At 40.5% G+C, this 14,990-nt stretch overlaps 1 protein-coding gene across 2 annotated transcripts in view; it reads right to left on the reverse strand.

The window, feature by feature from the left end:
* The window catches only part of GPR132 (G protein-coupled receptor 132), a 182,966-nt gene extending 177,502 nt beyond the window's left edge, over positions 1 to 5,464 (reverse strand). The window contains exon 1 of one of the 2 annotated variants that reach the window (XM_053697252.1): positions 4,849 to 5,464. In XM_053697252.1, coding sequence (XP_053553227.1) covers positions 4,849 to 4,877 — 29 coding nt within the window. In that variant the 5' untranslated portion in view covers positions 4,878 to 5,464. The remainder of the gene's footprint in view (positions 1 to 4,848) is intronic. The other variant, XM_053697250.1, reaches the window with a different exon arrangement.
* Between the last annotated feature and the right edge of the window lie 9,526 nt (positions 5,465 to 14,990).

Here is a 14,990-nt window from a genome sequence, read left to right on the forward strand (position 1 = left end):
AATGCACTACAGCTGGTTTTATAGAAATTATAGCTTAATTCTTATCAGTAAGTGTGAAAAAAATGCCTTTCACCATATAATTACCTAGCATAGGCTTCAGATTATCTAGGCTCCTTCTATACAAGAACAATAGCTATATCTAGCATGTTAATCAGGAATTTGAACTTTCGTTTTACATTCCCAAAATATATCCTAATTTTTTACCCTTCTTTAGCCAAGTTCTTTTATCCTGATTAATAATGACAGACACTTTAGAGAAGGTCACATATTATTCATTTAAACCAAATTAATTGCCTTTATGGCAATCTTTTGAGTGGTCTTCTAACTGTCAAATCATAATCCAAATCATAAACCAATTCAACAAAATCAATAATTCAATGCACCAGCATTTTAAATAAATATGCGTCCTCACATAACCAAGAAGCGTGACCGCGTGCAACTCTGGGTGTAAAAACTGTTAAATAACTGTCCGAAAGGCATCAGCCAATAGGATTTTTTCTACCTTAATTCCGATTGGCTGATAGAATTCTATCAGCCAATTGGAATTGAAGGGACGCCATCTTGGATGACGTCACTTAAAAGTACCTTCATTCAGTCATCGGATGAAGAAAGAAGAGGATGCTTCGCGTCGGATGTCTTGAAGATGGACCCGCTCCGCGCCGGATGAAGATAGAAGATGCCGTCTGGATGAAGACTGCTGCCCGTCTGGAGGACCTCTTCTTCCCAGCTTGGATGAAGAATTCTGCCTGTCTGGAGGACCAATTCGCCCGGCTTCGTTGAGGACTTTGGCCCGGTTGGGTTAAGACTTCTCAAGGTAGGGTGATCTTCAAGGGGTTAGTGTTAGGTTTTATTAAGAGGGGATTGGGTGGGTTTTAGAGTAGGGTTGGGTGTGTGGGTGGTGGGTTTTAATGTTGGGGGTATTGTACTTTTTTTACAGGTAAAAGAGCTGATTACTTTGGGGCAATGCCCAGCAAAAGGCCCTTTTAAGGGCTATTTGTAATTTAGTATAGGGTAGGGCTTTTTATTATTTTGGGGGGATTTTTTATTTTATTAGGGGGATTAGATTAGGTGTAATTAGTTTAAAAAACTTGTAATTATTTTATTATTTTCTGTAATTTAGTGGGGGGGGTTTCGTACTTTAGATAATTTTATTTAATTGTATTTAATTGTAGTTAATTTAGGGAATTAATTTAATTATAGCGTAGTGTTAGGTTTAATTGTAACTTAGGTTAGGTTTTATTTTACAGGTAAATTTGTATTTATTTTAACTAGGTAGATATTAAATACTTAATAACTATTTAATAACTATTGTACCTAGTTAAAATAAATACAAAGTTGCCTGTAAAATAAAAATAAACCCTAAGCTAGATACAATGTAACTATTAGTTATATTGTAGCTAGCTTAGGGTTTATTTTATAGGTGAGTATTTAGTTTTAAACAGGAATAATTTAGTTAATGATAGTAATTTTATTTATTTATTTAAATTATATTTAAGTTAGGGGGTGTTAGGGTTAGGGTTAGACTTAGGTTTCGGGGGTTAATAACTTTAATATAGTAGCGGCGACATTGGGGGCGGCAGATTAGGGGTTAATACATGTGGGTAGGTGTCGGCAATGTTAGGGACGGCAGATTAGGGGTTAATAAAATGTAACTAGTGTTTGCGAGGCGGTTTAAGGGTTAATATATTTATTATAGTGGCGGCGATGTCCGGTTCGGATTAGGGGTTAAAAAATTTATTTTGGTGTTTGCGATGTGGGGGGGCCTCGGTTTAGGGGTTAATAGGTAGTTTATGGGTGTAAGCGTACTTTTTAACCCTTTAGTTTAGAGTTTTATGCTAGAGCGTTAGACCATAAAACTCTTAAGTACTGACTTTTAAATGCGGTACCAGGCTTGACAGGACAGGGTGTACCGCTCACTTTTTGGAACACTTGTAATACCGGCGCTGGCAAATCACATTGAAAAAATAGGATACGCAATTGACGTAATTGGATTTGCGGTATTTACAAGTCTGGCCAAAAAAGTGAGCGGTACACCTGTACCTGCAAGACTCGTAATACCAGCGGGCATTAAAAAGCAGCGTTGGGACCTCATAGGTCCCAACGCTGCTTTTTAAGCCTAACGCAAGACTCGTAATCTAGGCAAAAGTAAATTCCTTAAGTTGTTCCCTTCCTATGCTGTACACTTTACAAAGACACACTATGCTTTCATAGTTTGTCTCCTGATGCGCATTTCACAATAACGCTTCTTCAGCAGGGGTCAGGGGACAAGCTAGGAGAGCATAGTCAGTCTTTTTAACGTGCTTGCTACAGCTATCTTAGACAGTTCTGATAGAAAATTATATAACCGCATTGGGTGTGTTTAATATAAAGTAAATCCAATATGTGCACACTAAACATTTCAATTGTGCACTGGTAATAATAAGTAATTGTAATATTAATTTAGCTACCGATATACAAGGAGCTCAGACTGTATTGAATACATTTCAAGTGTAACCATTATATCACATTACAGTACAATTGACACTGAACCCAATTTTTTTCTTTTATGATTCAGATACAGCAGCAATTTTAAGCAACTTTCTAATTTACGATTATCAACTTTTCTTCATTCTCTTGTTATCTTTATTTGAAAAAGCAGGAATATAAGCTTACGAGCCAGCTTATTTTTGGTTCAGAACCCTGGATAGCACTTACTAATTGGTGGGTAAATTTAGTCACCATTCAGCAAGCTGTACCAAGGTGTTGAAACAAAGGTTCGTAAGCTTACATTCCTGCTTTTTCAAATAAAGATAACTAGAGAACTGAATAAAAGATAGGGAGCAATAAGTAGTAGTAAATGGATCATACTCAGATTGGACAAATGGTAATCAGTGGAGTCCCCCAGGTATCCGTACTGGCCCCTGTTCTTTTTAATATTTTTATTAATGACTTTTGAGCAAGGATTAAATAGCGACATCTCTATTGTTGCAGATGATACAAAGTTGAGTAGGGTCATTAGGTCAGAGACTGATGAAGTTTCGTTACAAGGGGATCTGCATAAATTAGAAGTAGGGGCAGGTAAATGGAAAATGAGATTTAATACTGGAAAATGCAAGGTTCTACATTTTGGAAGCAAAAATAAGCAGGCAACGTATTATTTAAATGGGACAACACTTAGCCAAACAAAGGAGCAAAGGGATTTGGGAGTAGTAATAGATAATAAGCTAAAGATGGGAGCACAATGCAGGTCAGTGGCTTCTAAGGCTAATAAGATACTAGCATGTATTAAAAGAGGCATTGATGCAAAGGAGGAAAGCATAATTCTGTCACTATATAAAGCCCTGGTAAGACCTCACCTTGGGTATGGAGTACAGTTCTCAATCTCAATCTCAAAGAAAGGCCACAAAGCTAACAAGGGGAATAGAGAATTTAAGCTATGAGGAGAGGTTAGCCAAACTGGGTCTGTTTTCTCTAGAAAAAAGGCGCTTGAGAGGTGACATGATTACTTTATATAAATATATTCAAGGCCCATATACAGAGATGGCAGAAGCTCTGTTTATTCCTTGAAAATTATTTGTGACAAGAGGTCACAATTTAAGACTGGAGGAAAGGAGATTTAATCTCCTGCAACGGAAACGTTCACTGTAAGAGCAATAAAATTGTGGAACTCATTACCAAAGGAGGTAGTGAATTCCAATACCCTAGATACATTTAATAATTGTTTGGATACATTTCTGCCTAGAAAGAGAATTTAGGGATATGATTGATTGTGTTAAATGGGTCACTTTTTAGTGGGATTAATTTAAGATCAATTGGAGCTTTTTGTAAGTATATTAGATTTGTATAGGTTGAACTCGATGGATTTCGGGCTTTTTTCAACCTCATCTACTATGTGTCTAGGTTACTATGTGACTAGGTTACTATGTGACTAGGTTACTATGTGACTATGTTACTATGTGACTAGGTTGCTATGTTACTAGGTTACTATGTGACTAGGTTACTATGTGACTAGGTTACTATGTGACTAGGTTACTATGTTACTTTGAAGAAAAATTGATTATAGGAGTAAATGAAATAGTTGCTTAAAATTGCTGCTGTATCTGAATCAGGGGCAGAACTACTGGGGATTCAGAGGGTTGCGACTGCGACCGGGCCCTGGAGATCACCCCCTCAGGGGGACCCAGCTTCCTTCAGCACAAACTTTTTTTTTAATTATTATTATTTAGCTGCTGCTGAACGCTGTTTACCACCATCATAGGCAGCGTTTAGACAGCAATAAATCACAGAGCATACTTCTTCCTATGTGTGTGCTTGCTGTGTCGCTACATAGGTCAGCATGGTCTCTGCAAAGGCTAAACAAAATACAGAGCTCCCATAGATATGCAGATGGCTGAGCTATTAATTGATTGGCGCCTTCTCAGGATTTCCCGTTAACTCTCTGCACTCTGACCTCCCTGAGGGAAGCAGCCACTAGTGGCACTCGGGAGAACTTAACCCTGTGACACAAGGCTTTACTTTCTGCTGAAATACGGAAAAGATGGCACTACTAAAGATGAACGATGGAGAAGGGCTTATAATGATATTTGTTTGGCCTTATACTGTTTAAAGAAAGCCCATAGGTGCTGTGTATGAACAGAAACTGAAATCATTACAACTAGGGATTGCTGTAAATAAGAATACACTTATAGCACTCTATTCCCCTAAGTTATTATAATGGTGTAGGAGTTTAATCAAACGGTTAAAAATAAAAGTTTAGGGGGCGGAGCTTGGCCGTATAGAGACATAGCTCCTAGGCCCACGTCTGTATATCCCAGCAAACATAGCCACAACTATCAATTTAAGCAGCACCTAACAGGAGGCAGAGAGTACCGGAGTCTGAGGGTGGAAGAAGGACGCATTGGAGGCTGCTCACATACCGGACAGCTCCCCGACTCACATAAGCACAGAGAAGCCGCGCCATCTTGGCAAACAACACACGCGCATAACAGTCTGCTCAGCAGTGATCCGGGAGGCGGCTTATCAGGTGAGCTTGCGACAGCAAGATATATATAAGGCTGACTCCCGGCATAAAATAGGATCAGGCAATATACCTTAAATCCCACGCCGAACAGCAATACCACGCCAGATCAACTGAGGGGACTTTGCTTTGTAAGAGTGCTGCCTTAGTTATAAGCTGCCCGCCTCCAAAAGAAAGCACACTTCTTGGGCACTAAGCACACTGGCAGCTGAGGACCACATTAGAATCGGAGAGACCTCACAAAGTGTACACAGAGGGATATCTTTTGTGACACAACACACGGCACTTGCAAGCAGTGAGGGAATCCCCAGCAGACCTAGTGACGATATTCACCCTTACATAACCAGCCATTAAGAATCCCTGCCACCTTGCCTATATACACAGTGGAGAGACTTTATAACACAGGGACTTATCCCATTTCCATCTCTTTTCACTATTGAGGGGATAACTTTACTTGCTACTTGGCCCATTATAATACTGGTGCTGCTGTTAACTGTAGCCACTGCACAGACCTCCCAAAGCAACAAGTTCTGGTCTAACGTGGCAACTTGAACACAGTATAGTCCTGCTGCACAGCAATTACACTCTTGCAGCTAAGTGAATAAATAGAACGCTATAGGGTACCCCTGAATATTTGTCTGAGGTGGGTGAATCCACTGAATGTACAACCTGGACATGCCAGGTAAAAGATCACATAAATCAGATAACCTAGCCACCACTCAATGCAAAACTACCTGAAATAAACTGACACTAACCAGCCCTTAAATGTTGAGGAACCTATCCAAAACAAGCAAAGACCAGATACACAGAACAAGACCTCCCAAGCCACAAATCCCGCAGACATCACCAAAGAAGATCTAAAAGCACTTTGCACTAAAGATGATGTTAAAGAAATGATGTCTGAAGTAAAAAATTGGTACGGGGAGCTAAAAAGAGATCTAACAAAGGTGGTACAAAGAGTCACGAACCTGGAAGAAAATCATAATATCACTTATAATGACATCCAACATGTATCCCGTCTAGCTTATGAACAGGAAGAAACAATCCACCACCTACTTGAAAAAGTAGAGGATTTAGATAACCGTGGAAGGAGGAACAACCTTCGTATCAGGGGTATCCCGGAAAGTATACAACCATCGGCCTTGGAAGGATGTCTTCAGAGCTTATTCCGGACCCTCAAGGGAGATGAGGGAGCACCAGACATAAACATCGAAAGGGCCCACAGAGCATTACGGGCTAAGCCTCCCCCAAAGGCACCTCCGAGAGATGTCATCTTAAAACTTTTACACTTCAAAGATAAAGAGGATATCATGAAAGACGCCAGACAGAGGAAAGACTTTACACATGCAGGAAATAGAATCCAAATCTTTGCAGATTTAAGCCCAACCACTCTCCAGAAGAGGAGAGACCTTAGCTATATCACCTCTACTTTACGAGAACAAAACATTCAATACAGATGGGGCTTTCCTGTGAGTATCATCGCTACTAAAGGAGACACTACTGCCATATTTAGATCCCAAGATGATTTGCCACGTTTTTGCGAAGCCCTGCGGATCAACATTAAAACTACAAACACACGCCACCAAGATGAAACAGACCCTCTCACCTTTCCAAGAAGAAACAGTTTACCGCAAAGGGAGAACTACAGAGACAAGCTAGCCCTCAACTGGCCACGACCCGGGCGACACAGACACCTCGGTGAGTGCTGATTAGACTGAAGTTGCCCCCTGCTGGGACTTTGAACTTTTTCCTAAGATGGCTTCAGATTGTAAGTTTTTCTTGAGCATATTCCCTTTATAATTCTCTTACGGGATTGCAGATGTGGGATACTACCCACCTTTCTACTGTTTAAATTTTTGACTTGTTTTTGGAAATTTTATTTGCTGTATTGTATTGTTAGCAACTATTGAATAACATTTTTCCTAGGTTGATTTTGATTGTAACCATAACATTTGCATATAGTTGGAGACCTGCCACACATTGTTTACATAACAGACACACTTACAGGGAACCTCACTGTTTGGAAAATAGTACCTCAGATCACCAGTTTTCACCTGGAGGTGGTGACCATACCTGATAACAAGCTTTATACTACACTTTCCACCCAAACCACATAACCAACTGCCCTGCACCACATCAATGGCAACTGCCTCTGAACTTTCCAATAGGTCACTCACATTGATTTCTATTAACGCAAAGGGCTTGAACAGTCCAGAGAAAAGATCGATAGCCTTTAATCAACTGCACCATGCCTCAGGAGACATCATTTTTGTCCAGGAGACCCACTTCCAGTTGGGGAGGGAGCCAACATTCCTACATCGTAGATTTAGGTCAGTTTATCTAGCATCAGGAAAGGAAAAAATGTGCGGGTTGGGATTTTATTCCGCAACTCAGTTAACTTTACACCCTCCCATATGATTAAAGACCCAAACGGCAGGTACATTATACTCTCCGGCCTTTTATACAACAGCCCGGTAACCTTCACAAATGTATACTTACCAAATTCGGGCCAACATACTGTTTTTAAACAAATCACACATTTATTGCTTGAACACATGAAGGGCATACTTTTTCTAGGGGGCGACCTTAACCTACCACTGGACACCACATCTGACACATCTACTGGCTTGTCCTGCACACCGAAACGAACCATTAAGATCTTAAACACACAGATCCAACTTATGAAATTACATGACATATGGAGAACTATAAACCCAACTAAACAAGACTACACATTCTACTCCCATCCACATCACATGTATTCCAGAATAGATTATATCTTTTGTGACCAACTAGGTCTATCTATGATAGACAGCTCTACAATCTTACCCCTCGCTTGGTCTAACCATGCCCCAGTACAATGCAAAATCTTATGGCCATCCGCGCCCACAACACCTTTTATCTGGAGACTAGATGAATCCATGCTGGACAATGCATTGATTAGGTCAGAATTAGATACTACTCTAGAACACTATTTTAGGTAAAACAAGAGTGAAGCCACCACTCATACAACAACATGGGAAGCCCATAAATGCGTGGTAAGAGGGGAATTCATAAAACACAAGATAAGAGATAACAGGCAAGACAGACCATTTTTAAATTCTACACTAGCCCAGATTAGATATTGGGAAAAGGAACACAAGCAACACCCCTCCTCCTCCCCTGTACTAAAAGCCTTTACACAGGCTAGGAACGACCTGCACACACACCTTACAAAAATATACCAGAGGAAGGCTGCCTTCTTGAAACAGAAGCATTTTGACCTTAACGACAAAGCAGGTTCATCATTGACGAAAGCCCTTAAACGAAAACAATTGAACACATATGTGCATACTGTTGTAGACGAGGTAGGCACATTACATAAAGACAGCAAAAACATTGCTGAGACTTTCAGGCTTTATTATGAAAAGCTGTATAATTTGGACAATGATAGCAAAAAGGAAGACATTGACCTATATCTAGACAACCTCCCTCTGAATAAATTGAATAGGGAAGAATCGGAACTACTAGATGCACCAATCACTACTGACGAAACCAAACTGGCCATTAAGAGTATGCACCACCTCCTACAACCTCTCACCCTTCTGTTCAACTCAATTCTGAAAGAAGGAGGCTTTACAGAACGTCTACTGGAGGCACATATCACAGTACTCCCAAAGCAAGGCAAGACCCCTGACAGACCCGAGAAATTTAGGCCCATTGCATTATTGAATTCGGACATAAAGATATATGCCAAAATTTTAGCTAATAGGATAAATAGGTTTCTCCCTGCACTAATCCACCCGAACCAGGTGGGCTTCATACCCAGTAGAGAAGCCCGAGATAACACCCTTAAGATACTACAGCTCATAGCACATGCACAAACCCATCATATACCGCTGGCGCTCGTTTCTATGGACGCTGAGAAATCGTTTGACAGGGTACGCTGGCAGTTTCTGCGGGCGACCCTGTCTAAGATGAATTTTAGCAAACCCTTTATAGCTCGAATCTTTTCACTTTACGGCAGACCAACAGCACAGGTTAAGGTGAAAGGTATTCTCTCTGACAAATTTAGCATCCACAACAGGACGAGACAGGGATGCCCATTGTCGCCCGTGCTATTCGCCATTACCATTGAGGCTTTAGTGCAAGCAATCAGATCAAATGGACACATTAAGGGTATCCATACCAAAACCCGGGAACACAAGTTTTCACTATATGCCGATGACGTCCTACTCACCCTCACCGATATAGGCGTATCCATACCCAGAGCCCTGGAGACATTTGCTGACTTTGGAAGGGTCTCAAACTTTCACCTCAACTTAAATAAATCCGAATTCCTAAACGTCACATACGATGCTGAGACTCTACCCAATCTATTACAAAACTGCCCTTTAAAAAGACAACAGACAAAGATGAAATACCTTGGTATATATTTGTCCCCTGATCCTCAGGAAATATTTCTCGCTAACTACAAAAAATTTGAAAATGACTTGATTACGGATTTATCCAGCTGGAGAAATAAATCGATATCCTGGCTGGGTCGTATTAATGTAGTGAAGATGAACATTCTGCCCAGATTGCTTTACTTGCTCCAAACTACACCTATTCCCCTTCCAGCACACTATTTAGACAGAATACAAAAACTCATAGATCAATACATCTGGAGAGAAGTCAAGCCTAGAGTGGCGAGGCGAACACTGTGCTTCCCAAAGGATAGTGGAGGTTTAGGGGTATCACATATAGACACATACAAACAGGCGATCACTTTACACAGACTGTTGGACTGGTGCCAGAATGACCCAAATAAAGAGTGGGTCCAATTGGACTGCGATATACTGAATACAAATAATGCGGGCCTGATAGTGTGGCTCCATGTGAGACACAGACCAAAAGTAGTGGCAGATTACCCTTTACTATTAGACATCTTTCACAATTGGGATAAGATTTTAAACAATACAACAAAGGTTTTTTTTGGTTAAGCACACCACAAAAGGACTGTTTAATCTTAACACACATATTGTGGGAGTGCTACCAAAGTGACCAAAACAATTACAAAACAACAAAAAGTAATGATGCACATCCAACCACTTAAGTCCACTCTTTCATGGCATATTTGTATACAATATGTGTGTTAAGATTAAACAGTCCTTTTGTGGTGTGCTTAACCAAAAAAAACCTTTGTTGTATCTCTTAAATAGGGAGCTGACCAAATCCCTCCCCTTTGGTTAATGCACGCCACACAGCCCAGGTGTGTTCCAGATAAATATACTTAATAAGCTAGAAAGCTTCACACTGTGTAGACATGACTTGCTGCAGTGTGTAAACTGGTTAGTATAGGACCGGTCTTTGTGGGACACCTTGTAAGTGGTAGACTGGCTTAGCAGAATATGATCATATTGTGTGACTAAGATCCCATTTCATTTAAAGGCATTTTTTAAAGCAAACATTTTTTTGCAGCATAAATATAAGTCAATATTGTTGCGAGATGTTAATCCCAATTTTATTTGAACTATGTAAGTATATTTAGCAGATAGAAGTATATTTCTTTTTGCAGCTCAAATATAAGCCAATATTATTGGGAGATGTTTATCCCAATCTTATTAGAAGCTATGTAAGTATATTTGGCAGAGAGAAGCATATACAAATATGCCATGAAAGAGTGGACTTAAGGGGTTGGATGTGCACCATTAATTTTTGTTGTTTTGTAAAATTTTAAACACTTCAACAAACATATCCAGTACCCCTTCGCCACTTACCCCTATCTGCAATAACCCCGAGCTACCCGGGGACATCAGAGAAATCAGATCAAACAGTGCACATGGGAGAGAGGGTGTTCTCAGCAATTACAGACAAACACAACCTTAAAAAGCTTGGGGACATTCAGGAACAACTACCTGAGGTCCCAATGAATTGGTTCATGCACGCCCAAAATGCCCACTATGTGGCCACACATCAACATAAGCATCACTTCACAAGGCCAAAAACCTCTTTTGAAAACCTATGCTTACAAACGAAAAGCACACAACATGCCATATCAAAATTGTACAAGCTTCTCTTACCTGGAGATACACAACCACTTCCCTCTTATACTAAAGCTTGGGAGAGGGAATTGGACTCAGAAATCACATTTCAAGAATGGCGGACAGCTTTCCAAGATACTAAAAATTCATCAATCTCTGCCAGAATCCAAGAGTCGAATTACAAATTCCATTCCTGGTGGTACCTCACTCCAATCAGACTACAACACATATACAAATCGACATCAGGGAAATGCTGGAGAGATTGTGGCGGGGAGGGCTCACTCATTCATATCTGGTGGGATTGCCCCAAACTAGACACATACTGGACTGAGATCCTTTCTCATATAAAAGACATCCTGGACTGCTCTATACCTAACGATCCTAAAATCCTCCTGTATCTATCTCTGCCCAAAATTGACAGACAAGAACATAGAGCGCTGCTAACGATTATGCTGAACAGCGCAAAAATGTTAATTCCCAAAAACTGGAAGTCTAGAAAGGTCCCTACACTGACAGACTGGAAACAGCAAGTCACCACCTTACTACATCTCGAAAGATATCACCACATAATTCAGGGTACTACAGATTTGCATGAGCTTATTCTCTCAGCCTGGGCGGAGGGGAACCACACACCCCAAAATAAGGTGGCGGAAGGCAGATTGCACACAAATTTACCAGAATGCAGGCGTCGGGGAAAGAGAGAATATTAATATCCTTAGACACAACATGGGGAGAGCGGTTCTGTATCACAGACTAAACATACTGCCATTCTGCAACCTAGTGCACCCATATTTTAGTCGTACCTGGCAACCCACACCTAAGGGAGCAATCCCGCAGGACATAGGAACACTGGAGGTGAGGGACGATAGTTGCCCCACCTTTTCCAACCCCCCCTTACTCCTCCATCTCACCTACCTAAAATCCAACATATATCCATCACTACAATAAATGTGAGGCAGTTGCTTTGTAATCTTATTGCTGTATTTACGCTCATATATATCTGCTTGTATTATGTATTCACACTTCACCAGGGTGGGGAGCCACTCTTGCCTCTCAGACGCCGTTTCAGGAGAGAGGAATGGACTATGGACTTTATACAAACTATGGACTTTATACAAACAGCCTACTTGTTTTGCATAAGAATCTTGCAGTTTTTGTTATGTTGATTACTATGTATATCACATTTTTTGTTCTCAATAAAGCTTTTAAAAAACAAAACAAAACAAAAAACTTTATTAGAATTTATTAAAATTGGGTACTTAAAATCACTTGCAGATATAAGATATGTACAATGCTCAAAAGAGCTTGATGTCTGATAGGCACGTTGTATAGATTAGTTTGTCAATTTGACCGAGACTGGGGGGCTCTTGTGCAGATATCCCTCATTCAGTTGTTGTGAAGTGTCATAAACAATACTCTGACTTAGAAGGTCCAATAAAAGCTAGATACTCTCAAAATGATCACTAATGCAATACAAGGGAGTAAATAAGAAATCGGTCTTATTTATTATATCAGTGATAGATTTAATTATGAAATAATTTGTACATCATATAATAATTTAGGATAATTATTATTATTATTATTATACTTTATTTATGAAGCGTGTATGTGACAGAGAGGGACCAGGTCAGGTGATGTGTAGGACAATCAGTGTATGTGACAGAGAGGGACTAGGTCAGGTGAAGTGTAGGACAATCAGTGTATGTGACAGAGAAGGACCAGGTCAAGTGACATGTAGGACAATCAGTGTATGTGACAGAGAGGGACCAGGTGAAGTGACATGTAGGACAATCAGTGTATGTGACAGAGAGGGACCAGGTCAAGTGACATGTAGGACTGGACAACCAGTGTATGTGACAGAGAGGGACCAGGTCAGGTGACGTGTAGGACAATCAGTGTATGTGACAGAGAGGGACCAGGTTAGGTGACGTGTAGGACAATCAGTGTATGTTACAGAGAGGGATCAGGTCAAGTGACGTGTAGGATAATCAGTGTATGTGACAGAGAAGGACCAGGTCAGGTGATGTGTAGGACAATCAGTGTATGTGACAGAGAGGGACCGGGTCAGGTGACGTATAGGACACTCAGTGTATGTTACAGAGAGGGATCAGGTCAAGTGACGTGTAGGACACTCAGTGTATGTGACAGAGAAGGACCAGGTCAGGTGACGTGTAGGACAATCAGTGTATGTGACAGAGAAGGACCAGGTCAGGTGACGTGTAGGACAATCAGTGTATGTGACAGAGAAGGACCAGGTCAGGTGAAGTGTAGGACAATCAGTGTATGTGACAGAGAAGTCCAGGTCAAGTGATGTGTAGGACAATCAGTGTATGTGAAAGAGAGGGACCAGGTCAGGTGACGTGTAGGACAATCAGTGTATGTGACAGAGAGGGACCAGGTCAGGTGATGTGTAGGACAATCAGTGTATGTGACAGAGAAGGACCAGGTCAGGTGATGTGTAGGACAATCGGTGTATGTGACAGAGAGGGACCGGATCAGGTGACGTGTAGGACACTCAGTGTATGTTACAGAGAAGGACCAGGTCAGGTGATGTGTAGGACAATCAGTGTATGTGACAGAGAAGGACCAGGTCAGGTGACGTGTAGGACAATCAGTGTATGTGACAGAGAAGGACCAGGTCAGGTGATGTGTAGGACAATCAGTGTATGCGACAGAGAGGGACCAGGTCAGGTGACGTGTAGGACACTCAGTGTATGTGACAGAGAAGGACCAGGTCAGGTGACGTGTAGGACAATCAGTGTATGTGACAGAGAAGGACCAGGTCAGGTGACGTGTAGGACAATCAGTGTATGTGACGGAGAGGGACCAGGTCAGGTGACGTGTAGGACAATCAGTGTATGTTACAGAGAGGGATCAGGTCAAGTGACGTGTAGGACAATCAGTGTATGTGACAGAGAAGGACCAGGTCAGGTGATGTGTAGGACAATCAGTGTATGTGACAGAGAAGTCCAGGTCAAGTGATGTGTAGGACAATCAGTGTATGTTACAGAAAAGGACTAGGTCAGGTGACGTGTAGGACAATCAGTGTATGTGACGGAGAGGGACCAGTTCAGGTGATGTGTAGGACAATCAGTGTATGTGACCGAGAGGGACCAGGTCAGGTGACATGTAGGACATTCAATAGTTACTATGAGTCATATGAAGAGATATGTCGCCGTCCATCTGTTCCCCTAACAAGTTCACAAAAATCAGAAAGAAGGAAATAAATTAAAGTTGTTTGAGTTGTGATAGACGGATTCAGTAATCGGCCGCACCCTAGGAAGTGGTAAGTTAGACAATACACTGGGCTTCCTGGCTGTATCACACAGCACTGTAGTGAGAGATAAGAATCTTATGTCTTTATACATTCAATAAAGTAAAATAACATTTGTCAGACAGGAACACCAAGACAGTCTAGTCTGTTAATTGTCGTAACTGTAGTCTAATAAGCTGCTGAGAATGGTACACGTGCCCCTCACATATATGCACACACACAAACAACGTTTCATCCTTTGTGCTCTCTCCCGAGCTTACATGTACCTGGTCTTTACCTAGACTTTTAATAAAGTCGGCTTTTACTTGCAATTATTGCGGCTGAATTTGTTTTCCTTGTAGCAGATCACTTCAATCATATATATATATATATATATATATATATATATATATATATATATATATATATATATATATATATATATATATATATATATATATATACATACATACATACATACATGCACACACAAACATACATAAATATTTATATATACATACACACATACACACACGAACATACATATATATATATACATACACACATGCACACACGAACATACATATATATATATATACATACACACATGAACATACATATATATATATATACATACACACATGAACATACATATATATATATACATACACACATGCACACACAAACATACATAAATATTTATATATACATACACACATACACACACGAACATACATAT

Source organism: Bombina bombina, chromosome 1, assembly GCF_027579735.1.
Source record: "Bombina bombina isolate aBomBom1 chromosome 1, aBomBom1.pri, whole genome shotgun sequence".
NCBI classification, from domain to species: Eukaryota; Metazoa; Chordata; class Amphibia; order Anura; family Bombinatoridae; genus Bombina; species Bombina bombina.